The 25,840-nt window shown below is 37.6% G+C and overlaps 1 protein-coding gene across 2 annotated transcripts in view; it reads left to right on the forward strand.

The window, feature by feature from the left end:
* Positions 1-25,840, forward strand: part of UBE2H (ubiquitin conjugating enzyme E2 H) — a 101,043-nt gene that overhangs the window by 50,778 nt on the left and 24,425 nt on the right. Inside the window, exons 2-5 of one of the 2 annotated variants that reach the window (XM_018046929.1) lie at positions 5,690-5,766; positions 6,535-6,609; positions 23,990-24,029; positions 25,326-25,378. In XM_018046929.1, the coding sequence (XP_017902418.1) occupies positions 5,690-5,766; positions 6,535-6,609; positions 23,990-24,029; positions 25,326-25,378 (245 nt within the window). The remainder of the gene's footprint in view (positions 1-5,689; positions 5,767-6,534; positions 6,610-23,989; positions 24,030-25,325; positions 25,379-25,840) is intronic. The other variant, XM_005679467.3, reaches the window with a different exon arrangement.

Genomic DNA, 25,840 nt, shown 5'->3' on the forward strand with positions numbered 1-25,840 from the left:
ATACTAAAGTTCTGATAACTGACTACATTAACTTTTCAGAACTTACAACAAAATTTCAAACGAGAGAGAACGCATAATGAACCCCCATGTACTCATCATCAGATTCAGTAATTGTTGACTCAAGGTCAGTGTCCTTTCTTCTGTACCTCTCTCTCCTAAATGAGTTATTTTGAAGTAAATCCTACACATACATTTTAATAAATATTTCAGTTTATATCTTTAAAGGAGAAGGATTCTTTGTAAACATAACCCCCAAAGTATTATCTTTGTTATTTTTGAACCTTACTGGATTAATAGACATACCATATTTTTATCAAGAAAGCTAGGTAGAGAAAGTTGCCTAGTTTCTTCAATTTTCGTAATGTAGTTAATTGCAAGGAGAGTTGGAAGCAGACTGATCTGAACATGTAGATAGAAAGCCATGCAGGTAGCTTTTACCCTCTTCACAGAAGAAGCCCATTCTTTATCCTGGTTACTTACTGCCATGGACGCAGCTCAGGGAGGTCACCATCTTTTATCTTAATAAAATTCAGGAAACCATGCTGTCTGAATCCTTGACCTGTTTAACAGACTTGGCCCTTGACTCGCTTTCTGGAACATCCCAGAACTACATAGAAATCATTTCTAAAATCCCAATAGACACGTTTTGCCAAGAATGTCAGTTGCCTCTTGACAGTTTGGCATTAACCTTTAAATATTAGATTGTGTAATCATAGTACCATTCAAGGAAAATACGGTGGTGGGTGGCTGGCATTTTAAAAGTGAAATGAACTTGGGTTCCTGGGAATGTTGATCATTATTCTACTGAAAATGCTGATATTCCTTAATAGTGAAACACTAAGTAAGTAAAAAGCAGTATTTTACAAATAACTTAGAAGTGAGTAAAATGTGAGTTTTATGGATTTAACTTATTTTTACCAGAACAGTATCTGAAGGGTGTCTTACATTTTCAGACTTTGAAAGTGAGACAGTAATGAAGGAACCTTCTAGTGAGTTCCCACCAGGCTACTAGTCTGACCAGCACATATCCAAAATAGATCATTATTTTTGTCATTGTAACCTGCCTTCTCATTTGCTTTCCTCGCCCTTGACTTTACAGCAGAGAGCAGAAAGAAACTCATGGCCTGTACCGTAAATACACATGGCAACAGTAGTCAAGTAATTTTATAGTTTTTTGGGGCAAGTCATTCATTCATGGTGATGGAATGACTTATTTTTAATGCAGTGTTTTTCTTTCAACTAAACTTAATTTTTTTTTTCCATCTGATTTAGTATCTGTACCATTGCAAGGCAGCATAAATTTAGCACAGCTTCTTCATTTTACCAACTTTGTAGAAGTGTTTAAAGGTTTCTTTCAGTTTACTTTTAGCTTTTCATATGAAGTGGACTATAAGAACTCTTTAATTTACAGTATAAGTATAATTAAAGACAGACCCAGTGTATCTGGAATGTGGGTTATACCCGGGATCCTGGGAAAGAGGAAATTTGGAGCATTAATTTCTAATCTCATTTTAACATGACGTTTTCGAAAGGAGAATCTTCTTTGGAAAATAGATAAAAGCATGGACTAATCCCAGACAGATCACAAAATGAAAGAAACTCACATTTACTGCATCCACCTAAAGGATAGAAAAGATATCTTCAATTTTCTAGAGGGGACATTCATATAGATAACTTATACTTTTTAATGATTAATTAACTAATTGCTATAGATGAATGTCATTCATAGCAAATTAGGTCTGATAGGGAATGCTGCTTCTATAGAATTTTATATTGTAAAATTAGTTTGACTTTTGTTAAACTCATTTAATCCCCTACCTTACTCCATTATTATCCTTGCAGTTTTTTGAGTTGAATATCGGAGATATCTTATGTGGCACTACAGTATATTCATCTTGACTACTTCTGGGTACCTCCCAATTAAACAGAAACATATATTAGAGGAGCTCTAGATGGTGAGAAGGCACTGGTATACACTAATGGACACTGATAACAGCCTGTTGTATAAATGGCTTATAATTCTTTCAACCAGTTTCCTAGTGATAAATACTTAAATTATGGACTTCCCTGGCAGTCCAGTGGTTAGAACTCTGCTTTCACTGCTGAAGGCCTGGGTTCGATCCCTGGTTGGGGAACTGAGATCCCACAAGCCACGTGGCATGGCCAAAAGAAAAATTCAAGACAAAAAAATACTCAAAATACTCAAATTATTTTCATTTTTAAAATTTATGGTTAAAAAAAATTATACATGCATCAGATAGTCTTACTTTTAGTAAACTTTTTAATAGGTATACAGAAAGTGCACAAATCATTTTTGTAGCTCACTGATAAAATGGAAGTGTAAACGTGTAATCCGCACTCTGGAAGTCCCCTTCAAACCCCTTTACAATGACCACAGTCCCCACTAGGGGGTAACTATCCTAATTTCCAGCATCTTGATTCATTTAGCCTGTTTGAACTGTGTGAATGGAATCATACTGTATGTGCTCTTTAGTATCTGGCTTCTTTTACTTAACTGTAATGTCTGTGAGAGTTCATCCGTTTACTTGTAGTGGTTGTTATTGGTTTTGTTTTTGTTTTTTTCTGACTATACTGTTGGGCATGTGGGATCTTAGTTCCCCCAGCAGGGATCAACCCCTCACCCCCTACGTTGGAAGTATAGAGTCTAAGCCACCGGACCACCGGGGAAGTTCCAGGTTCATTTTTTATTGCTATGTAATACTCTGTTGGGTGACTGTACCGTTGTTTAGTCGCTAAGTCGTATCTGATTCCTTTGTGACCCCATGGACTGTAAGCCACCAGGCTCCTCTGTCCCTGGGGATTTCCCAGGCAAGAATACTGGAGTGGGTTGCCATTTCCTTCTCCAGGGGATCTTCCTGACCCAGAGATCGAACCCATGTCTCCTTCATTCACAGGCAGATTCTCTCCCACTGAGCCACCAGAGAAGCCCAGCTGTACCATAATTTATTCTTTTTATTGTTGATAAACTTTTGGGTTGTGACCTAACTTTTGGATATTATAAATAGTGCTATATGAACATTCTTTATATATATATAAATTTGTTTATTTTAATTGGAGGTTAATTACTTTACAATATTGTATTGGTTTTGCCATGCATCAACATGAATCTGTCACAGGTATACACGTGTTCCCCATCCTGAACCCCCCATGAACACTGTTTTTTAAATTTTTTTAATTTATTGGCTGGGCTGGGTATTTCCTGCCTCACAGGCTTTTCTCTAGTTGTGGCAAGTGGGGGCTCCTCTCCCGTTACAGGGCAAGGGCTTCTCACTGTTGCTGAGCACAGGCTCCGGGACACTCGGGCTTCAGTAGCTTTGGTTCCTAGGCTCTAGAGCACAGGCTCAATGATCTTGGTGCATGGGCTTCGTTGCCCTGAGGCATGTGGGATCTTCTGCACCAGAGATGGGACCTCTGTCTCCTGCATTGACAGGCAGATTCTCTACCTTTGACTAAGCCACCAGGGAGGCCTTTTATGCACATTCTGAAACATGTATTTTGGTGAACATAGCTCTTCCTGTCTACTAGCAATAGTGCTGATGGATATAGGGCATATGTGTGTGCAGCTTACCATGCCAACAGTGTTCAAGTGGTCGAAACTGTATCACACTCCTGCCAGCAGTGTTGTGTTTTGTTTATTTTTTAAAATAACTTCAAAGAAGTGAAATTTGAGTGAAAGAGTAAATTCATTTTTAGAGTATAGTGCTTAAATTTGGTCTCAGGAATGCTAATTTATACTCCACTGAACATTGGGTTTTATCTAGCTCCTTTATCTCTATCAATTAATAATGGAAAATATCTCATTTTTAAACTAATGAGTTGGGCTTTTTATGGCTTAATTTCAGTTTTCTTAACTTGGCTGTTCTGGGCTTTTCTTCCTAGTGTGTGCTTTCTCCTTTGTTTTTTATAATGAAGAAGTTTTAAACGTGTATGTGTGCTTACATCTGCTAATTTTTCCCTGTGTGGTTTCTGCCTTTGGTGTCATTCTTAAACCTTTTTTATCTTCAAAATTTTTTTGTTTGTTTTCTTTGAGAATTTAATTGTTTGTATTTAATTTTGTTTATTGTAACTAGATTTGACTTTTTCTTTTACTAATGCGAGGGAGCTTGTTGGGTTGTTTTTGTTTTAAAACAAGCACTTACTTTAACTTACTACATTAGCATTAGCTTTGGAATGCTTGTAGAGGGGTGTCAGAGTGTGACTGGCCAGGAAGGAGTTAGTACACCAGAGCTTACACTCATGTGTCATCTGACCAAGAGGAATGAAGCCAGTTTTCCAATGTGGTTGCTATTTGAACCCTTTCAATATGCATGTTATTAAAAGTAGTTTTTGTTTAGAAAAGAATGAGATCGAATAGACTACATTATCTTACTTAATATCTCTAGTTACTCTTAAGCAAGGACTTTGCCAAAAATACACCTGACCTCTGTTCTGTGACCTACAGGACAGAGGATTTGGAGAGTCAAATTTCAAGCCTTAAAAAATAACGTTTTTCTCTATTTAAGAGATCACTTAAATTTTATTTGGCATTTTTCTTTTTGTATAATAGTACACATAATTAAAATGTAATTTGTACTTCTGATTGAGAAAGATGAGGCCAGTCTGTCATATCTTCTTATGGTGGTTTTTTTTTTTTTTTTTTAATGTTCCAGTGGGATTTGAGAGTTCTCCAAAGCCCCCGCCACCTAAAATTTTTATCACTAAAGTCATTATTGGGTTAGACCACAAAGCAGAGACAAAACAGAAATTAGACCAGAAGCCCTATCATCTGGAAATGGGTTGTTTTGGTTTCTGTAATTGAATCTTAGCACCTTAAAAGAATGAGTCTCAGGACACACAAAATCAACGAGGAAGAGAACCCAGAAGTGCCAGCGCTCTGTGATTCGAGCCCCTAAACACATACAGAGCTAGAGGCCAGCCTAAGGAGGATAGAGGCTTGTGAGTGAGGAAGAGTAGCTGAAAATAAATACTACAGACAAAGTTTAAAAGTATATATATATATTTATTTATTTTTTGGCTGTTTTTTTGCATTTGGCAGTGCTGCTTTTACAGCACAGTTGTATCACTAGTCATTTCAGTTATTCTCTAAGCCAGGAGAAAATTATCAGGACTTCCTTAGAAAATCTGTAATTTTAGGCACGCATTTCCAGTTCAAGAAAATCAGTGTTTTACTGAATGCTTGAATTTGACTAAAGGGAACACTGGATTTATGTTAAAGGATCACTGGGGAGAGGTTGGGGTGGGGAGAGAACAGAGGGGAGAAAAGCTAAAATTAAGTTCCTGTTTTTCATTTACTTACATACACAATGCAGTCTTACACATCAACATACTTAACCCATTTATTCTTCACAGAGGTCTGTAAAATGGTGTTTTCCTGATTTGCCAAGAACAGAAGGCTCAGGGAGTGAGTTTACATTGTTTTATCTAGGCTCAAACCCACCAAATGGCAGTCCTGGGATTTGAGCACCAATCTCCCTGAATCTAAAGTTCATTCATATTCTTTTCACAGGAGTATATATTGCCTTTAAACTACCAGAATTATTATCATATTTTATATTTTACTGGCTTCTTGTAAAATGTTGGTAACACTTTCATTGGCATATCTTGGGGGTACCATCTTTAGTTCTGGGTAACATAGAGCTTGTGTGATTTCCTTTACCTTCCACCCTAGTATTGAAAGTAAGCATGAGGTTACTATCCTAGGAGGACTCAATGAATTTGTAGTGAAGTTTTATGGACCACAAGGAAGTAAGTATATGTGTTGGTATGTGTTTTTCTATTTTATTTATATTTCTTAATAGACGATGTGAATATCAAGATAGATGGTGATATGTATAGTTCTTGAAAAGCAAATTTAATTGAATTCTAGAACCAGTAAGGAAATCTTGCTGTTAGGATAAATATTCTATATGCTTTTTCTCTTATCTCTGTGTTAGTGTGACTTAGTTGCTTAGTTATGTCCAACTCTTTGCAACCTTATGGACTGTAACCTGCCAGACTCCTCTGTCCTTGGAATTCTCTAGGCAAGAATGCTGAAGTGGGTAGCCATTCCCTTCTACAGGGGTCTTCCCAACCCAGGGATCAAACCCGGGTCTCCTGCATTGCAGGTGGGTCTTTACCATCTGAGCCACTAGGGAAGCCCTGTGAGACAGTATTAAACATAAATTGTGAATTCTGGGTTTTGTAGAAATGTTTTTGTTGTTTGTGGGGAGGAGTGGGTTAGGTACAGGATAGACTGAGATAGTAAGCTATTACCAAATAATTGAACAGTGTTTGAAGAATCAGGTAAATTTGAAAGAGAAAATGAATCTATGCTAATTCTAGATTTTTTTTTTAAGGAAAGTATTACATTTGAACATAGAGTACCTACTAGTTATAAGAGTTCCCTGACTTTTGAAGCAGTTAATTTGCAAGATTCTCAAAAGAGATTAGAATTTAATGTTTAACTTACACTCAGATTCTCTTTTCTAATTTGGAGACAATTCTAACGTTTTAACATTTTTGCTTTTATTTCAGCACCGTATGAAGGCGGAGTATGGAAAGTTAGAGTGGATCTTCCTGATAAATACCCTTTCAAATCTCCTTCTATAGGTATGTAACTACCCAGTTTCTTTCCTTAGAGAATTTTGAAATGGAGGGGGGAAAAAAAAAAACCAAGCCTACATTTTATGGGAGTTAATTAATTCCAGAAGTATTTGCTCTACTGAATTTTCCCCCTTATTTTGGCTTAGGTTATTTAGTAATTTTAAGGAGGGACTTCCATAGTGTGATAAAAGGTATTTAAATATATCCTTTGCATGCTTGTAATGACTGTAACTCTAGATTTTTCTGTCTTTTAGGGTCAGATTAAATAATTTTAAGACCCACTGTCCATTCAGGCTATTAGCAGTGAAATAATAAACATCTTAAATCTCATTTTAAATGCCAGATTATTGAAATGAATATTATATAGTGCCTATTCTGGTTCTGTCATTTAAAAATCCTCCTTATACCCTACTTTTGCTTTTGTTCACTCCAACTCTATGTACCTTTTTCCATTCTTTCCAAATCTTTTTAACCCTCTAAACGGCTAAAGAAAGTAGAATAGAAACAAACCTCAGTAGGGTTACATAAAATAACCTCAGTGGGGTATTTTTTCCTCACCTTCATCTTCTGCCCTAATTGGTGATATTAACTTATCACCCCCATTAAGGCATTTAGTGACAGTTTAGGTATTAGCATCAGATGCTGTGGGGGTATATTTTGGTTGAGCTTGATACCTTTAACTATTTTGAGACTGTAGAATGGTAGTAACTTAGCTAACTTAAGCTAGCTTTTAAAATTTTCATTCTGTAGATGATTTTTAGATGTTACAAAGAATGGGCCAATTTTAAGAAGGAGGAAGAAAATAAAATTGGAATATGTTTAGAGCGTTCTCTGTCACAGTGAATCACTTATTCAGAATTATCAGAGCTAATGCTTAAAACTCTTGGAGTTTACACTTCTCCCTTGCCCCCGAAAAAGGGTTTTTTTAAAAGAGGTGAACCAAAGACATTCCGAGCTTTGTGTTTTAATTCTAAGCCCCCATATTTCTGTCCGGGATAAATAATGTGGAAATGTTAGTAATTTCCAATCAAATGCAGTGACTTGTCCCCCTAACAGCTAGGTACTTTATATGTTTTACACTTTAAGGCTATAAAAATACTATAGAGCATCTATATAATTCCTTTATAGCCTGGGAACTCTTCATGTTCGTTTTAAGAATAAACTGGTAATTTCCTCTGAAGGGCCCTTAGCTGAGTTTTAAACTTGATATTTAACAAGATGGGCTTGCCTCCCAGGTGGCTCAGTGGTAAAGAATCTACCTGCCAATGCAGGAGACACAGGTTCAGTCCCTGCGTCGGGAAGATTCCCTGGAGAAGGAAATGGCAGTGCACAGCAGTATTCATACCTGGAAAATCCCATGGACAGAGAAGCCTGGGGAGCTGTAGTCCATGGGGTCGCAAAAGAATCAAACATGACTTAGCAACTAAACAACAGTTGAGGAGATACTTTATGGGTAATTGAATTGGAAATCTCCCATTGCTTTAAGAACCTGCAAACTGTAGAGTTATCAGATGGTGATATAGGAAGGGTGCTCTGAGGTGTTGAATCTTTGAGACAATTCCTGAGTGTATCTGACTTAATACCTTAGCACAGATGGGACAGCAGCTGTTTCTCAGTTCCTAGTGTGGTGGAATGTAGATAGAATCTTTAAACCTTTATAAACAGAATATCCAAACCATATAAATTCATTCAGGTATATTTCATAAGTAACTATTTACCTATAGAACTAAAAATTTGCTTGCTAAACCTAGATTCCTGGTCAGAAAGGAAACAGAATAGCTTGATGAAACTAACAATGAACCAAGAAGTGCAATTACATATCCTACAGAAATGTAGTCATTTCTCAAATCTTAGCATGTTTCCAGGTAACAATTATTTCATCATAACTTTCAAAGTAAAACTATCTGAACTTCAGACATTGTTTGTTAACTAATGATGCAACAGAAGCCTCTGTACTTTCTTAAGTTAATGATGTAACATGAAATTGGTTAGGACAAATGACTAGGCTAACTTAACTTCTTGAAAATGTTTCCTTTCCCTTTCTGTGTGCTTTTAGAACTTGATAATACCTACAAATGTGTATGTACCATCTTCTCTTAGGGAAGTAGATAGAGTTGAAATATTTTACAAGCTGTCCTGTTTCCTCCAGAGGAAGATTGGGTAAGAATTTTAATCAGTCGTGTGGGGTGACCCATTTTCAGGTCATCAACAATGTAATTACTGTTGCAGTGTGCTTTAAACATTTTGAGAGGTAGTTGCTCCTGCAGAGTAGGCAAGGGTTTGTTTTTGAATTGTAATAGATAGCTGCAGAACTATACAGAAGAGGAAATAAGATAAATCCAACCTCACTGTTCTTTTTAAACCCTGCCTTGATAGTATGTAAGCAAGCATACCCTTCTTTCAGAGCCAAATTTTGATCTCTTAAATATTAAGATGTGTAAATTTAGATTAAGTGTTTTGATGGTTAGGTCTTGGGGTTTTAAAATATATATCTATGTATACTTTTTTGTTTAATGTTGCTAGGTATATTTTTTAATTGTATAAATGCTCCTTATCCATAGGAGTGTAAGAAGGTCCAGGTGAGCAAAACTAAAGAAAAATTAAAATGTCTTATAATCCTGTCCCTCGGTGGATATTATTATTTACATAAAGAACATAAAAATGTACTTTAAAACATTTTTCTCTAAATATTTAAGTGTATATGCAATGTACTTTTACAGGCAAACTGTAAATTCCAAACACAGTTTAAGGGAATTTTCAATAGTTACCTGACTGCTTGACATGCAACTGAAAAAGTCCTTTTAAAAACAATTTTATCTTTAAGTAAGTAAATTAACTCCTTAATTTACTTAGATCTTAATTCCTCTTTGGAAAGAGAAGGAATATTAACAGCCTCCTGGGGAAGTTACCAGCTTATTCTTACAAAGCCATCATTGTTCCAAACATCTTAATAAGCTCATCTTTTGAAATTTTACATTCTCTTTGAATATCATGAGTGATGGCGAGTCTTGATGCTTTGAAGCTGGATATAAATTTTTGAAATGGCTAAAGGTCATTTAATTCCAGAGAATAAGATGAATTGAAAAACTGAGTAGCATCAGTTGAAGTCTTTAATGATACATGATTATGAAACTGACTGAAGTTTAAGAGTTATGATTTACTTTTTAAACTGGCCCTTTGGGCTCTTTCAGAAAGAAATTCTAAAACTCCTTTAATCAGTTGTAACATCATTGAAATATTTGCATCGTCTTCCAGAGAGACTGCTTTGATATAAATCATATTTGAATCTCTAAGTTCTGATTTATTTGAAGGTCCAGGCTTTTCTCTCCCCATTCAGAAACTAGAATGAGAGCAATGCTCCTGGGCATGTCACCGCGTAGTTAGGAGGGTCTGATTGGTCAGTGGACTGATTATCAGGAAAGAATGGTTCTGGTCCCAGTTCTCCTTGACTCTGATGATACTTACCTGAATTGTTTCCTCTTCTAGAAAATGAGATAATGTAATTAAATGGACTGTGTGCATGTTTGATATTGACCAGTGTATTAAATATTCAGGATATATGATATATGGCATTCCACCAGATACTTAGGAAGGCTGTAAAAGGCTTTCACCAGTTGGGAGGAAAAAAATATCAGTGTATTTAAAATATTGCATTTGCTCTAGTGACAGCATTTCATTGCTTTTTAGGAGAAGTGTGACTCAGCACCTCAATTGAGGAAGAGAATATATGGAGGAGATAGATGTTTACACGAATTGTATCTCATGTTTGAGAATAGAGTCTTTACAAAGCTTCAGAGAGGTGAAGGTGAACATAAGGACTTTATAAATACTCTTTCAAAACCTCAAGTAATGCCCAGGCCATGAGGATTTTGTGCTATGCAAAGAAGTTGCTGCAGAGACTGTCATAGTCCGTACTCTAGATTCACACTTTTCAGTCATTACACATGTGCCCAGCTAAGGAAAAGCTTTTACCCATCTAAGGAAACAGACTTGCAGTTGCTGCCTGGGAGGAAATAAAGATGAGTGATCCCGTATATAAAGAGGTCACATAGAGCAATTTTTTCCCTAAAAATGAAAAATGACCAATTAGCATAGAATACAAAATAGTTTTGTATCCAATCCAAATGATGCAAAGATTAAAAAATAAGAAAATATATGACTTTCTAAATTGGCAAGTTAAACATTGTTGGCAAAGGTATTATGATACAGCCAACCTAGCAGTATATGTTGATAAAATTTCATATCCTTTGAATGATTTTACTTAAAATAAGGAAATATTCAGACCTGTACACTAAGATTAATGCACAGGAGTATGTAAATTGCAGTCTTATTTTTAAAACTTAAAAGTTGGAAGCAACCTAACGACTCAGTTGATAAATAAAGTAGTTAAATTTTGGTTCCTTTTATCCCCCACCTTTCTTACGCCACATAGCATGTCGGACCTTTAGTTCCCCAACAAAGGATAGAACCTGTGCTCCCTGCAGTGGAAGCGTGGAATCTTAACCACTGGATACTGCCAGGAATGTCCGAATTACAGTACATACTAATGGACAAAATGTTTTACAGCCATTACTCATATTTTAATATTTTAACACCATGTTTATTTATTTATTTTTTAATTGAAGGACAATTGCTTTATAGAATTTTGTCATCTTCTGTCAAACCTCAACATGAATCAGCCATAGGTATACATATATTCCCTCCCTTTGGAACCTCCCCCGCCATCTCCCTCCCCATCCCACCCCTCTAGGTTGATACAGAGCCCCTGTTTGAGTTTCCTGAGCCATACAGCAAATTCCCGTTGGCTGTCTATTTTACATATGGTAATGTAAGTTTCCATGTTACTCTTTCCATACACCTCACCCTCTCCTCCCCTCTCCCCATGTCCATAAGTCTATTCTCTGTCTGTTTCTCCACTGTTGCCCTGTAAGTGAATTCTTCAGTACCATTTTTCTAGATTCTGTATATGTGTTAGAATACAATATTTATCTTTCTCTTTCTGACTGACTTCACTCTGTATAATAGGTTCTAGGTTCATCCACTTTATTAGGACTCAGATGCATTCCTTCTTATGGCTGAGAAATATTCCATTGTATATCTGTACCACAACTTCTTTATCCATTCATCTGTCAATGGACATCTGGTTGCTTCCATGTTCTAGCTGTTGTAAATAGTTAACACCATCTTTAATGAAAGAACACACAAGAGGGAATCCTCTGGTGGTCCAGTGGTTAGGACTTGGTACTCTCACTGCCAGGGGCTCAGGTCAGGGAACTAAGATCCTGCAAGTTGCACACAGCACAGCCCAAAAAAAAGATAAAATAGTGTAACTATAATTTTTTTCTCGGCAAATACCAAGTTTGAATGCCAAATTTTGGCTATGGTTATCCATGGCTGTTAAAGGAATTAAAGCCATTTTCCTGTAATTCCCAAATAGTCTATAGGAAGTTCCCTTTTATTATAAAAGTAAGTATTTAAGAAGCTTATGGCAAGTGTGTGTCTTTCGGATGTCCTGTCTGCATCTTTGTCTGAGTCTATGCTTTTCCTGTCTGTTGTTCCAGAAAGCCATCAAGCAGTGCTTGGTCAGAATTCTCAGTTTGCTAAGGGCCTGCTGGCCCCCATGTTTCCCACCACTCCCCTTAATTTTTTTCCTTCAGTTTTAATTACTTGTGCATGTAAGTGTGACACACTGAAGTGACTTAGCAGCAGCAGCAGCGTGTAAGTGTACGTAGTATGTCCTTTGTCTCTCTGCTTACAGTCTGGTTTACTCCATCTTGGAGCATCTTTGCACCTTTACATGTAACCATTCTCCACTCCTCTCTTCTCCTTTTTGCCTTCGCCTTTTCCCTTCTCCTGTCCTGTTACTTTGAGCAATTCTTACCTGCTCTTTTCAGTCTGACTCTTCCACAGGTTCTCCTTTGTTCCATTTTTCTCTTCATGTGAACCAAAAAGACCCCTTTGTAGCTATTAATAACAGAAATCCTTTTGATTGTGTTAGAATACAATATTTATCTTTCTCTTTCTGTCTCTAACCCAAGGGGTAAAAATTATGTCTTTAATAAAATATGACATAAAGTATTGGATTTAAGGCTTTCAGCCTTTAAAGGTCTTGAAAAGGTTGCTTCAAGATCTGCAGTAGTATCCAGCAGATCTACCTATGTTACTTGAACAATAGCATCCAAGAGAATATTTTAAAGTTGTCATTGCACCTTATTTTTAAATGACTACTGGCTAATATATTAAGAGACATGCATTCTACTGATTTCAGATAGAACTATAGAATATTACAGAATCTTTTGTAAGTAACCTTAAGACGAGCTCAAGAACTCTGTCACTATTGATAACTTTCTTAAAATGGAAAACTGTGTTGTAAGAGCCAGCTAACAAGTCTAGAAGCTAACTACAAAGTACTACACGTGTGTATCTCCATGTGAACAGTGAGGAGGACCTTCTCCCAAGAGTAGGCTACACACACTGTGTGTCTGGAGTGTAATTTGATAATACCAAAGCTGACTGCGTAAAAGGAGTGGTTGGTTGAGAGCAAGATTCTGGAGAGACCACATCATGGTTTGCCAAGTGTTGATAGAATGGCTAGGGGAAAACCAAGCTTATTCCACAGTATAATTGATGTCAGTAGCATATGGCAGGAGGTAGTCAAATCCATTTAAGTAAATAGAAACAAAATGAAAGTCATGGGCAATAACAAAAATTAGAATGCTATTTTGAGCCATACCAGTGGCCTTTACTAGTTCAGACTATCATAAATAGAATGGTTTTAGGTCATTCTGTTCCGAAAGGAAACTAGACTAGGTAACCTCAGACTTCGTTCTGAAATTCCCAGTCTGCTGCCAGTTCTTAATTAAAAAGGTATTCTGATGATCAGTGTACCGTATTCTTTTTACTTGTGCTAGTGGTTAAGGGAAATGGTTTCCCCTTTTTCATTGACAGATTTAGCAGACTCTTCTGGCATAATACACTTTTTATTTCACCATGGCCAGAAATTACCTCACAGTATTTTTGGGATGGAGATCTATAATATGGTGTATGACTAACTCTAGAGCTTAGAATACTTACCATTTTCCTTTGTGTCTTCCTGGTTGGGAACATTGTATAGTTACTCCCTCAGGAACTAGTGTGAGTGACTTTGAGTGAGTGATGTTTAGTCAGAAGTGGACCACGGTTTGGAATAGAGAGGAGTGTCATTCATGAAAGGTTTGGGGTCAGTCATTTAACAAAGACTGATTTGAACCATTGTATTTCCACAAATAGAATGAATTCTTAGACTGAGGAAGCTAAAGTCCATTAAGATCACCAATATACTTCTCTACTTTTGTAACTTTGGGTTTGAATGTAGTTCCTGTTTAAAAATAGTTAAGTGCTACTGTGTAATGATCTATATTTTTTGAATTCCAATAGAGAGAAACAAGGTTCTAGTAGAAGAGTTTGGAGAAGGCAGTGGCACCCCACTCCAGTACTCTTGCCTGGAAAATCCCATGGATGGAGGAGCCTGGTAGGCTACAGTCCATGGGGTCACTAAGGGTTGGACACGACTCAGCAACTTCACTTTCACTTTTCACTTTCATGCATTGGAGAAGGAAATGGCAACCCACTCTAGTGTTCTTGCCTGGAGAGTCCCAGGGACGAGGGAGCCTGGTGGGCTGCCATCTATGGGGTTGCACAGAGTCGGACACGACTGAAGTAACTTAGCAGCAGCAGCAGCAATAGCAGTAGAAGAGTTTTCTTAAAAAAAAAAAAAGTTAAGATAATGCTATGAGACCATAAGCCATTGTTAAAAGCTCTCTTTTTACTGGTGTTCTGAAAATGAAATTTTGGGGGATATGGTTTTGAAAAGATTATGTTTGGCAACTGAGGTAGAACCTACTTTCTTGTAAAATGGATACAGCTTATATTATTTCTTCAAATCAGCTCAACAAATTTATCAGCTACCAGCTATGTGCAGGGCATTAGTCTAGATGCTAGGAACACAGAAGTGAGCAGATTGGTCTCTTGACCCTTAAATCCTTTCGGGGTAAATGAAGATGGGGGGCTGATAAAGCAAAAATTTTAATGCCTTGATAGGTTTATTCAGAGAATTGATGTAATAGAATTAACAATCATGATAGCTGTCTTAGATTAGATGTTCAGGAAGGGGATCTTTGACAAAATAATTTAAGCTGGGGTTTAAATGAAAAGGGGAAAAAAGCCAGCCCTGATCTTCCAAGGTCAGGGATAAGAGCATTTTAGGCAGAAAAACTGTGAAGACAAAGACACCAAGGCAGGAACTTAGCTGGCATGCTCAGGGAAGAGAGATGAGGCTGGAAGGCTGGGTGGAGAGTGAGATATGAGAAAGGGTCCAAATGGTAGGCAGGGCAAGGCCCTATTAGGGCTTTGTAGGCCAGGTTAAAGGATTGAGTTATATTTTTAATGCAATGGAAAAGATCATTGCAGTGTTTTAAACAGGTTCAGTGACCACTCTGCTGTTGTGGGGAAATAGTAGAGATACTAGTGGGTTGGATCAAGGTGCCAAGGTTGAAAATCTGTGGTGTAGGTCCATGTTACTTTGAAGAAATCTGTCTGTATTAAGGAGAGCATACAAAGGAGGCTAATACCTAGAGGAAGATAAAAGGAAGGCTTTGCTTTCTATTTCTTGGAGATTTCAAAGGATGTTTATATGCTCATTGTAGGGCGTTGTCTAGAAGAGAGGGAAAGCTTGGTGATGTTTGAGGTCAGGAGGAGGATGAAGGAGTGGTGCCTTCGACACTGTAGGAAGGGACAAGATAGAACTGGTACTTGAGAGGACCATGGACATATGAGCAAGGTGTTCAGGCAGGAGAAATTAGCATGAGGGGGTTGTTGGGGACAATGAGGGGTCCTGCTGATTAGCACCCATTTTCACATGGAAAATACACAGGGCTATTAAGTCCTATTAAGTGAGAAATGGAGGACCAAAGGGAAGGAGAGATTTGCAGCATACTGGTAAAATGTACAAATCATTGGAGAATGGGGGAGCAAGCTACTGCAGAAAGGAGAGAGGAAAATTATAGGGAATGTTGAGTCCACAAAAGATTAGAGAGCATATTTTTAAAAACTGGTACGTTTGTTTACTTAACATCTCTTCTCCCTGCCAACCCAGTAGATATAAACTCCATGAAGACAGTCCCTGGGTATGGTTCGCTAAAAATCTATCTCCCCAACTCAGGACTTGGTGCATTGCCTGTTCTGCAGAAGAATATTGTTTGAGTCAGTGAGTGAATGCCTATTTAGCGGCATCCTCAAGTCCAAGTATAGAGAATTGTGAATGATTGGTGTCCTTCCGCTGTAGATGGGCATTTTGGAGGGGAGAGGGCAGGGAATTAATAGAGTGCTAGAGAATGATGATGGTGATAGCTCTTAGCCTTAGTATGGAGAAGGAGTGAAAGTAGGGTGGTAGGTAGGAAGAAGGCTACAATCCATAGGGTTGCAAAGAGTCGGAGACGACTGAGCGTGTGTGCATGAGCGCACATACACAGGCAGAAAAAAGGGGGAGGGCCAGTGGATTAGAGCTCACAGGCCAAAGAATTGTGCATGGGGGTGGGAAGCACTTTGACAAGGATAGGAGACTGTCATTGGAGAGGGGATGTCTGAATTTGTGATTTTGAAAGTGAAGCCGTCTGTAGAGATGACAGACTTCAAAAGCATGTCCCGGGAGTGTGAATGAGATAGAACTGAGGAAAGATCATTGAGGAGAAGCTGAGATAACTGAAAGGCTAGGGTGAAGAGGATGGTCTGTATAGGCAGTTATGTCACTAAAAATGACAGGAGTTGATGGGGGAGAAACTTGGGGGCCAAGTGCTAAAATTCTCAGTGATGGAAGAAGTCAGTTGCCAAATTGGCCCTTTCATTGAAAAACCTGTTGTTCACAGTTAGTAATATCTAAGTCCACTTAGCTTCAACTTGCTGTAAAGCCAGAGTGAAAATAGCAGTCAGTTTCATTTCTCTTCCCCATATCACCTCTGAGGGGTAGCTTTGCTTTTATTCATGCTTGCTTCTGTGAGAAGATTCACCCGTTTCCTTCCTGAAGCTGGCTGATGTCAGTTTTAATTCTACTTTCGGCAATTTATGATTATACAGTCTTTCCATTTGCTGCATAGAAATCCTACCTCACTCACTGTTTAGGTTAGCTCCTACTTTAACTATAGTAGATAACCTCTAGCTTTAGAGCTGATCAGTTATTCTGACGTTTTCTGGGCATAAAATTCACTTTCCCTTTAGGACTGGTGGTCTAATGAAAACATATATTCTTAGCTTCAGTTTTCTTTAGTTAAATGAAATTCATTTAAAACTTTCAAAACTAAATAATATCTTAGTTCCCTTGGAAAAACTTGTTCACGCAGTTGAAGATTTTGTTCATATTCTTGTGAATACCATGGTTGGTGAAAACCATATTCCTAGAAGGAACTTTGGTGTTTTATACCATCCAGTTCCCTTATTTGAAAGATGATAAAAATGAGACCTAGGAAGGCAGAGATACAGAACTGCTGACTAGTTGCAGAATCTGCCTTCTAGCTTCCATTCCAGTGTTTTTTCCATATGCCAATGCAATCAGAACAGTCTTTTTAATAATAAATGTTAGAGTAGCTGTATTTTCCATTTCCAGTGTGATAGGGTTATTAAAAAAAAAAAACACTAATATCCCATAATCAAAATACCTTCTAATGCGCTTGACAATTCCTGAAGGATTAAGAGAAGGTTATATTGGGGCAGATATTTTCCTTTTTAGGATGAGGAAAATGATGTGAAATTATGTGCCTGAACTCTATCAGCTAATAGTAACATTACTGAGTACTTACTATGTGCCAGTTACTGGTCACATGCTCTGCATATATTCATTAAATCTTGGTGATACACCTGTGATGTGTGGATACCATTACTTAACCCAGCTTTATGAACAAGGAGACAGAAAAGCTAAGAGATTCAGTAGGTCTAAGTGGAACTTAGGCAGCCTGACTGGAGCCTGATTTTTTAACCCCAACTTTGTATAGTTAGTGGCAGAGACTTGAAATTAAGTCTCGAAATTTCACGTCCAGGGTGTTCTGCTCATACTCCCCTGTCTCTGACCATGAAAATAAATCCTGCCTGATTGAGTCAGTGTGGTTATATGAGTGACCAGGAGAGTGAAAGATAAACTGTGGAGACAGGAAAGAGAAGGCGATCTTCCAAAAAATGGAACTGCCAGAGAGTAGGTTTTGGTAATCTACTAGGCTGGTAGAAGAGTTGTACTGTTGAAGGATAACACTTCACCTTTTCTTAGTTATAAATAAACTTTTCTTATCCATCCAGCCCATTCCTCAGATTCCATATTATCAGAGAGAAAGGAAGAAACAGGAAAGAGGACCCCTTGTTGAGTTTAGATCTCCTGAACACACACAAGATCAGTGCAGAAGCTCCCATGACACAGGGCAGTGAGTGAGCTCCTTGCTTGGTTCCTCACCCAAGAAGAGACCGGCCCAGGTCCATCTCTCCTGAGTAGGAAAGGCTCAGCTCTCGGAAGAGACTTCTGCCCGGGTGCAGGCTGCCACGGGCTGGGCCTGGCTATCTGAGGTAAGATGAAAAATCTATCTGAGGATGCACTGGTGCACAAAGCTGGCAGCAGAGCTGTCGCCGTGAAGCTGGCAGCATCCACCCCCCTTTTGCAGCTGGAGCATCCTAATTCCAGTCACCTCTTGCACGCTAGGAATGAAGACCCAAGTTATTGCCCTTAAAAATTTATAGTCTGAGACACTGCTAGGGAAGATAGGATTTAATCTTTAATAAATATATTTAAAATAATTCTGTCTACTTTAAAAATAGAGAATTGATCATTTTTATTCTGAATGGTCTACTTTATATGGGTATTTGTCCTAAAGATGGAACACCAGAGTAATTTAATACTTTCTCACAGAGATTCATAAGCTTATAATTAAATTGTATCAGCCACAGCTGCCCCAACCATCTGAAGTCCAGGTTCATTTCTTCTCTAGGATAAAGTTCTCATTTCTGCCTTTCGTGCATTTCACCCATATACCTATACCTTAGGGTGGATTTACCTTGTTTCATGAGTCACCTTGTTTGACCTCTCATTTCTTCAAGATTATTCTGGATGCAATTTCTGGATAGGTGATTGGCCCTTGGTATTTCATTCTATCCACAAATTTGATCACTAAAAATATCCCCACGAATAAAAGGAACAAAGATGGAAAGTATGGTTAGTTTCTGCCTCCTTTATTTATTTATATATTGATCCAGTATCAGTTATTCAAAAGTGTGTACACTTTGTACAGATCCCCTCCTGGGATTAGATACAGAAACAGTCTGAAATTAAAAAAAAAAAACAAAAACAGTTTTCAGCATGACTCGGCATGGTATTATTTACTTTCTCTGCTTATTTGCCTGTGGGTCAAGAGATTTGTTACTCTAGAGCAGCTGAGTGTTGGAGTGAGTGAAACAAGCAAAAGCATGGCATATTTTCCTATTTTAATAATCTGTGCTTTTATTTTCTAAGATGTGTAGTTTTGCATCAGCTTAGCATGGTTTGGATTCTTCCTCCAGAATTACAAATCTCCTGATTTCCTTCTGATAAATGATAGAGGACAGAGGGGGTAAGCTGTCCAGCGAAATGTTTGTACCTGTTGTCCCCCTTTTTTTAAGTGCTTGAGCCATACCAGAGAATAACTGTCCAAAAAATTGGAACGAGTTCTGAATTTTATCTGAACAAATCACTGAAATGTACCATTAGAACATGTCTGGTAGTGAATAAAATCTTATGTGGATTAAAAATGACTTGCTGCTTCCACTTGTCATGTTTCCATAAAAGCAGTTTTCAAAACATGTTCTCTTAAAATATCTTCAAAATAGTTCCTGGTCGAATGGAAACAAGTGTTGGGAAAATTCTGTTGTTGCAGACAAATTCATTAGGGTGGTGATAGCTTTGCCAAAAGGAAGGAAAACGTGCCAGGGCAAACACGCTCAGTCCTGAGAACGTTCCTTCCCTGAATTCCTAGCTTATTCTTTATCCGTCTCCTCCCCTCCTCATGCAGAAGTTCCACTGTTGCCATCATTATCCAGAATGTAAATAGCTTTGCCAGAAATGCTTCCCACAGCTTGTCCAAGAACAAATGTAAAGGACGTGTGTGTATATATATATGTGTGTGTGTGTATATATAGACACACACACATACCCCTTTCCATTTATTTGCATTGGGTAATTTTTCTAACAATAGAAAAAAACTGGTGTAGGAAGAGATGACTGTACTGTGGAAATTGTTTTTTTGGTAGAATTGGTCTGGCTGTGCTTGTTTCTCAGTGGCAAGGTTATAAACTCCATTTCTGCCTACTTTGGAATAGTCAGCAGATTTTTGTATCTCTTTGTGGTATTTTAGCATGTTAGCAGCTTTGTATTACATTCTCCAGAATACTTCTATACCTAAAATGTGCCCTCACAGAGTTAATTTCCTTAATGGACTTAACCATTGGCCATTTCTCCTTAAGTTCTCTGTTCTCAGAGCTCTGGCCATTGTTATTAAATCCTAGATTTTAGAACTGATCATCCTTCTACAAACAGAATAGGAGTAGGGGGTTTGGAGATCATGTCGTCCAGCTTTCTCTCTTTGCAGGTAAAGAAACAGGGCCACAGAAAGGTAGTGACCTGATCAAGGCCTGCAGTTAAAAGGCAGAGCTGGGACTAGAAGCCAAGCCCGGGTTAGCATTTTGACCCTTCCAGGCAGGTTCTGCTCTCCACCTCACAGCTAGATGGGGTTCAGCAGGGACAATGGGGACTGGGCTCCAACCCATTTGTTACTAAAGAATATGTTTACTGAGCCCTTTTTGGCTCTCTTTTTTATATAGTTTTGGACTCAACCAAGCCAAAATCTAGATTTAATTGAAAACAGTGTGGAAACTGTATTGATGCCAAATGTAATCTCTAGACCTTGTACAAGGAGTCAGGCACCTTATTCTTTCAGAGACAGTTTGGATAAACATTTCAGGCTTTTTTCACCATGGCTGTTTCCTTGGCTTATACTTTTGAGGTCCCCTGTGACATCACATTATTGAAGCTTCTTTCTTTTTATTATGGAAATATAGTTAATTTACAATGTGGTATTAATTTCTACTGTACCAAGTGATTCAGTTATACATATCTTTTTTTAATATTCTTTTCCGTTGTGACTTATCATAGGATATTGAATATAATTTCCTATCCTATACAATAGGACCTTGTTGCTATCCATCCTGTGTATAAAAGCTTACACCTGCTAAGCCCAGCCTCTCTTTGGCAACCACCCATCTGCCCTCTACATCCATGATTCTGTTTCTGCTTCATAGATGGACTCATTTGTTCATATTTTGGATTCCACATATAAGGGATATCATGTGGTATATATTTGTCTTTCTCTTTCTGCCTTACCTCACTTAATATGATAATCTCGAGTTGCATCCATGTTGCTACGTATGGCATTGTTTTGTTCTTTTTTATGGCTGAGCAGTATTCCGTTGTATATACACTGCATCTTTATTGCTTCATCTGTCAGTGGACATTTAGGTTGTCGGCATGTCTTGACTGTTGGGAATAGTGCTGCTGTGAACCTGGGGGAGCTTGTATCTTTTTGAATTAATAGTTTTGTCTGGGTATAAGCCAGGAGTGGGGTTCCTGGATTAAATGGTGATGCTCTATTTCGTTTTCTGAAGGTTCATTCCTTCTAGCCCATTTGGTCCCGCTTCTGGTGCAGAGGTGGAGGTGGTTTTTTTTTGTTTGTTTTGTTTTAGTTTTAATTGGAGGGTAATTGCTTATGGTGTTGTGTTGGTTTCTGCCATAGAACAGCGGGAGTTAGCCAGAAGTGTACATATGTCCCCTCCTTCAGGAGTCTCTCTCCCACTCCCCATCCCACCCCACACCCTCTAGTTTGTCATTAGCTAGCTGTTTTACTCTCGCAGTTTGTCCCACCCTCATCTATCCTCTGCTGTGCCCACAAGTCTGTTGTCTATGTCTGTGTGTCTATCCCTGCCCCACTAATAGGTTCATCAGTACCACTTTTCTAGATTTCATATATATGTCTTAATATATGGTATTTGTTTTCCTCTTTCTGACTTACTCACTCTGTGCAACAGGCTCTGGGTGCATCCACCTCACTAGAATTTGTGGAGAAAATATCCTCACCACTGAGAATGAAGCACTGTTAATATTTGTACATTTTTGTTTCCAGTTTTTTTATCTGTGTGCACACTTTAGAAAAAAAGCAAATAATATGTAAGCGCATTATCTCTTTTTAGTATATGTGCTGCCAAAGCAAGCACCATCTCTTTTTTAAAGAAGTATAATTCTATAAATTAAATTCATCCTTAATCACTGTTCCCTACTCCCACCATGACCTTGACCCTGCACCCTCACTAAAATAACCACTATTGTAAATGTGGTATATGCTGGTCCAGTAGAGTTTTCTGTTGTTGTTACTACGGAGAATGTGCAGTGTTGCTTTGTTTTCATTTATCTGAATGGTGTCATGATGCGTATATATATCATCCTGCAGTTTTTTTATTTCCCCTCATCCTTAGCTCTGTCCTAATTGATACATACTGACCTAGTTCACTACCTCAGCTGTACAGGACTCCCAGTACAAGGATGTGCAACATCTCCCCAGCCCCTTGTTGATGGGGTTGAACTTAGTTCTTGGTTTTTATAAACATCACAGCAACAGGTATCCTCACGGGTCTTGTTGATTACATGTATTAGTGTTTTTCTAGGTTTAGGTAGAATTTCTCTCCTGCCTTTTCTTCTCGTAACATTAAGGCATGAATGTTTCCATTGGCTTACTGTAATCTCCTTATGAACACATACCTTGTGAATCTAGACTTTGAGACATCTTTAATGAAAAATTAATATGGCATAGTAATTGGACACAAATCCTTTTGCATCATAGTAATTTAAAGATTGCATGGACTTTCTTAATAGTAGGTAGATCAAGCATTAAGCTATTTTAACACCAAAGATTAAAGAACAAAAATCGGAACCATGATTAGTACTTGGAGTGGCTTGAGCAAGTAAGGGTTGGAATGCCTGGGACTTCATACAGTCTAATCCTCATTTTCTGAGTCTAGAGAAACTTCTTAGATTTTTGGAGCTGACCTCTGTTGCTCCTCATCCTTGAGAATCCTCCTTTGATGCCACTTGTCTGCCTCTTTCCTGAAACCTTCCTCTCCTCATGCATGCTTCCCTGCCGCCTCTTTGTGCATCTTGCAATTATTTTTTGTGTCTCCTGTCCCACTGCTCCTGTCTCATGACCTCCTCAAGAATAGTGTACTGTCTTTATTTGGTTTTGTACCCTAAATAAGCACAGTGCCTGATACACAGATGTTGAACAAATATATTTTGAATGAATGAAAGAGGTGAATGTGAGCTATGGGGGTGAGGGAGGGTGGGATTGGGATGTGGTGATGCTCACCTTAATAAGGAACTTCAATTTATTGAAACTAGGGAACTGAATAAGGAAGTCTTAAAAGGAAGTTAGGCAGTAAAGATGACAAAATGACAGCTTTGACAGTGGATCTCTGCTTTAGAAGACTGTCATTTGCTTGTATACAAATTGATGAAATCGCAGGTTTTGTGTTAGAAAATAATTTCTTTTCAGAAGTTAAATACCAATATGTTTGTTTAAAAGTCTATACTTGTTTTTCTAGGAATAAATCAAAAATCTTGAATCCCCGACAAATATAGCCATCTTACAGAATTTTTTTAAACACCTTGCCCAATTTCTTGGTTGCCCCAATTTTAATCAAAACTGGGTTTCCTGGAATGAGTAGACTAAAGTTAAAGGAAATATTTTGGTCACTGTTCTTATGAAATCCTTTGTGGTTTGGAAGCGGTACTCCTTCAGCGTTTCAACAGCTTCATTCATGTTCCGCACAGAGTGTAGCACAATGATGCCAGTAACTGAGCTTCAGAAGGAGAAGTTCAAATGCAGAACCTCCACATTTAGAAATTGAATAATAAAACTTTGGGGGAGGAAAGTCAGAGTAGCTTTCTTAACTTTTATCATGGCACTAGTTATAAACCATTTAATACTATAAATTTTCTTGCCAAGTACCATCATAACTCAGAAAATAATTCTTTTAATGATTATTAGAAGCTTCATTAGATTATTCTAATAATCTAATGACTATTAGAAGCTTCATTGCTCTCAAAGTTTGCCCATTTGACTAATAGAACGCTGATATATTTTAAGTAATTGACACTGTCAGGAGAATATAGTCTAATCAGTAACCACAGATCTAAGATTGGAAGTAATGAGTTATCCTAATACTGAATTTCCAATACTGAAATACTTTAATTGTTCTCTGGATACTTTGTGCTGCTAATTAACATCTCTTTTTACAGGATTCATGAATAAAATTTTCCATCCCAACATTGATGAAGCGTAAGTATTTTAAAATGTTTAAATCTTAGCAGCAACTGCTGTTGATTAGAGTTTATGTATTGTAAAAAGTCTCAATTATCCTTTTGGATTTTATCAACAGGTAGGACTGTAAGAAAGGTCACTGACACTACAAAATCCAAGCATACGATACTCTAAACCACTTAGTTCAAAGTCTGCTATTGGACTACTTGGGTTTTCCCATTGTCACGAACGAGTCCTTCATTTCCCTTGATATCCAGCTAACATTTGTGCTGTTCACACCTCCGTCTCTTTGTATAGACACAGTCCAGAGATTGGTCTTCAGTGTACAGAGTGTATTATTTTCAGCCCTGAAGTATTTCTCAGTTCTTGAGAGTAAAGCAAACAATTAATCAATCACAATTACCCCTTTCTTTCCAAAATTTTCTTAGTGGTCTTTTAAAATGTGCTAAAAGTGCCTCCTATTTTGTACTTCAGGGCAATTTAGAATACTGTTTGTCCCACAGTTTTTCCTTCCTTCCTTCCTTCCATTAAATTTTGATATTACATGTATACACACATGTGTGTACATATGAGGTATTCTGAACTCTGAGAGGTTGTATGTATATGTGTGTGTGTGTGTCTGTATCATGCCCCATTGTCTTTTAAAACTGTCAGTCATCCTAATAAGGATGTCTCTTGTGTAACTGCAGTATAGTCATAAGATTCAGGAATATGAATATTAATGCAGTACTTTTTCATCTACTGCCATATCTGGTAATGTACTTTTTAGCACTTTTTTCATTCATTAAAGGATCCAGTCTAGTATCATCTACTACATTTAGTTTTCATGTTTCTTTAAAGTAGTTCCGTCTGAAACCATTCCTCAGATTTGTACAGAATTGACATTTTGGAAGAATAAAGACCAGTTATGTCATAGACTATCCCTCAATTTGGGATTGTCTGATTTTCCCTTATTAGGTTCAGAGTATGCTCTTAAGACCAGAAAACAGAAAGATAAGATTGTGTCCTCCCCAGGGTATTCCATTTGGAGGCACACAAGTCTGTCTACCCTGATTACAGTGTTAATTCTCATCACCTGGTTATGGTGTTGTTTGGTTTCTCCATTGTATAGTTACTGGTTTTCCCTTTCAGTCTGCAGAGACGCTTAAGACTTTGTGTATATTCCGCTCCTCATCGTGTTTTTACCAGTTGGGATTCTTTGGAGTTTTTTTTTCCGAATGATCTATTAAAAATATTTCTGATGATTAAATTGTCTGATACATGCAACTAACTTCCTGATTTTTTTTCTAATACCATTCTTTCCATCTGTTTCAGGTCAGGAACTGTGTGTCTAGATGTAATTAATCAAACTTGGACAGCTCTCTATGGTGAGTTTGGCCATGGAATATTTTTTAGAGATGTTGAGACAATGCCTAAAAAAATGTTGTTTGGATTTTCTTCTCTGGTTTAAGATGTTTTGTTGGGAATGTGAAGGGATTTTGAAGGCCTGGTGGGAAAGTTTAATCAGTGAAAAAACATATTTTCTCATGAGTACAGACTTGGTTTAGCAGTGAAAGTTTGAAATAATCTTTAAGATTCTGAAATGAAGGTATACTGATACTCACATGCAGACACACAAATACAAACAGAAACATATATGTGTTATTCTGAACCACACTGTATACATGTTTATCTGTAATGCCTTTTAGTTTTGGAAAAACTCTTAGGAATGTCCCTTTGAAATGAAATGATGTAATTAGGAGGTTTGGGAGATCATCTGTTTCAAAAATAAAAACTTTGTTATGAAGCAAAGAATCATTTAGCCTTACCTTCATTGCTGAAACTGACAT

Source organism: Capra hircus, chromosome 4, assembly GCF_001704415.2.
Source record: "Capra hircus breed San Clemente chromosome 4, ASM170441v1, whole genome shotgun sequence".
Classification (NCBI taxonomy): domain Eukaryota; kingdom Metazoa; phylum Chordata; class Mammalia; order Artiodactyla; family Bovidae; genus Capra; species Capra hircus.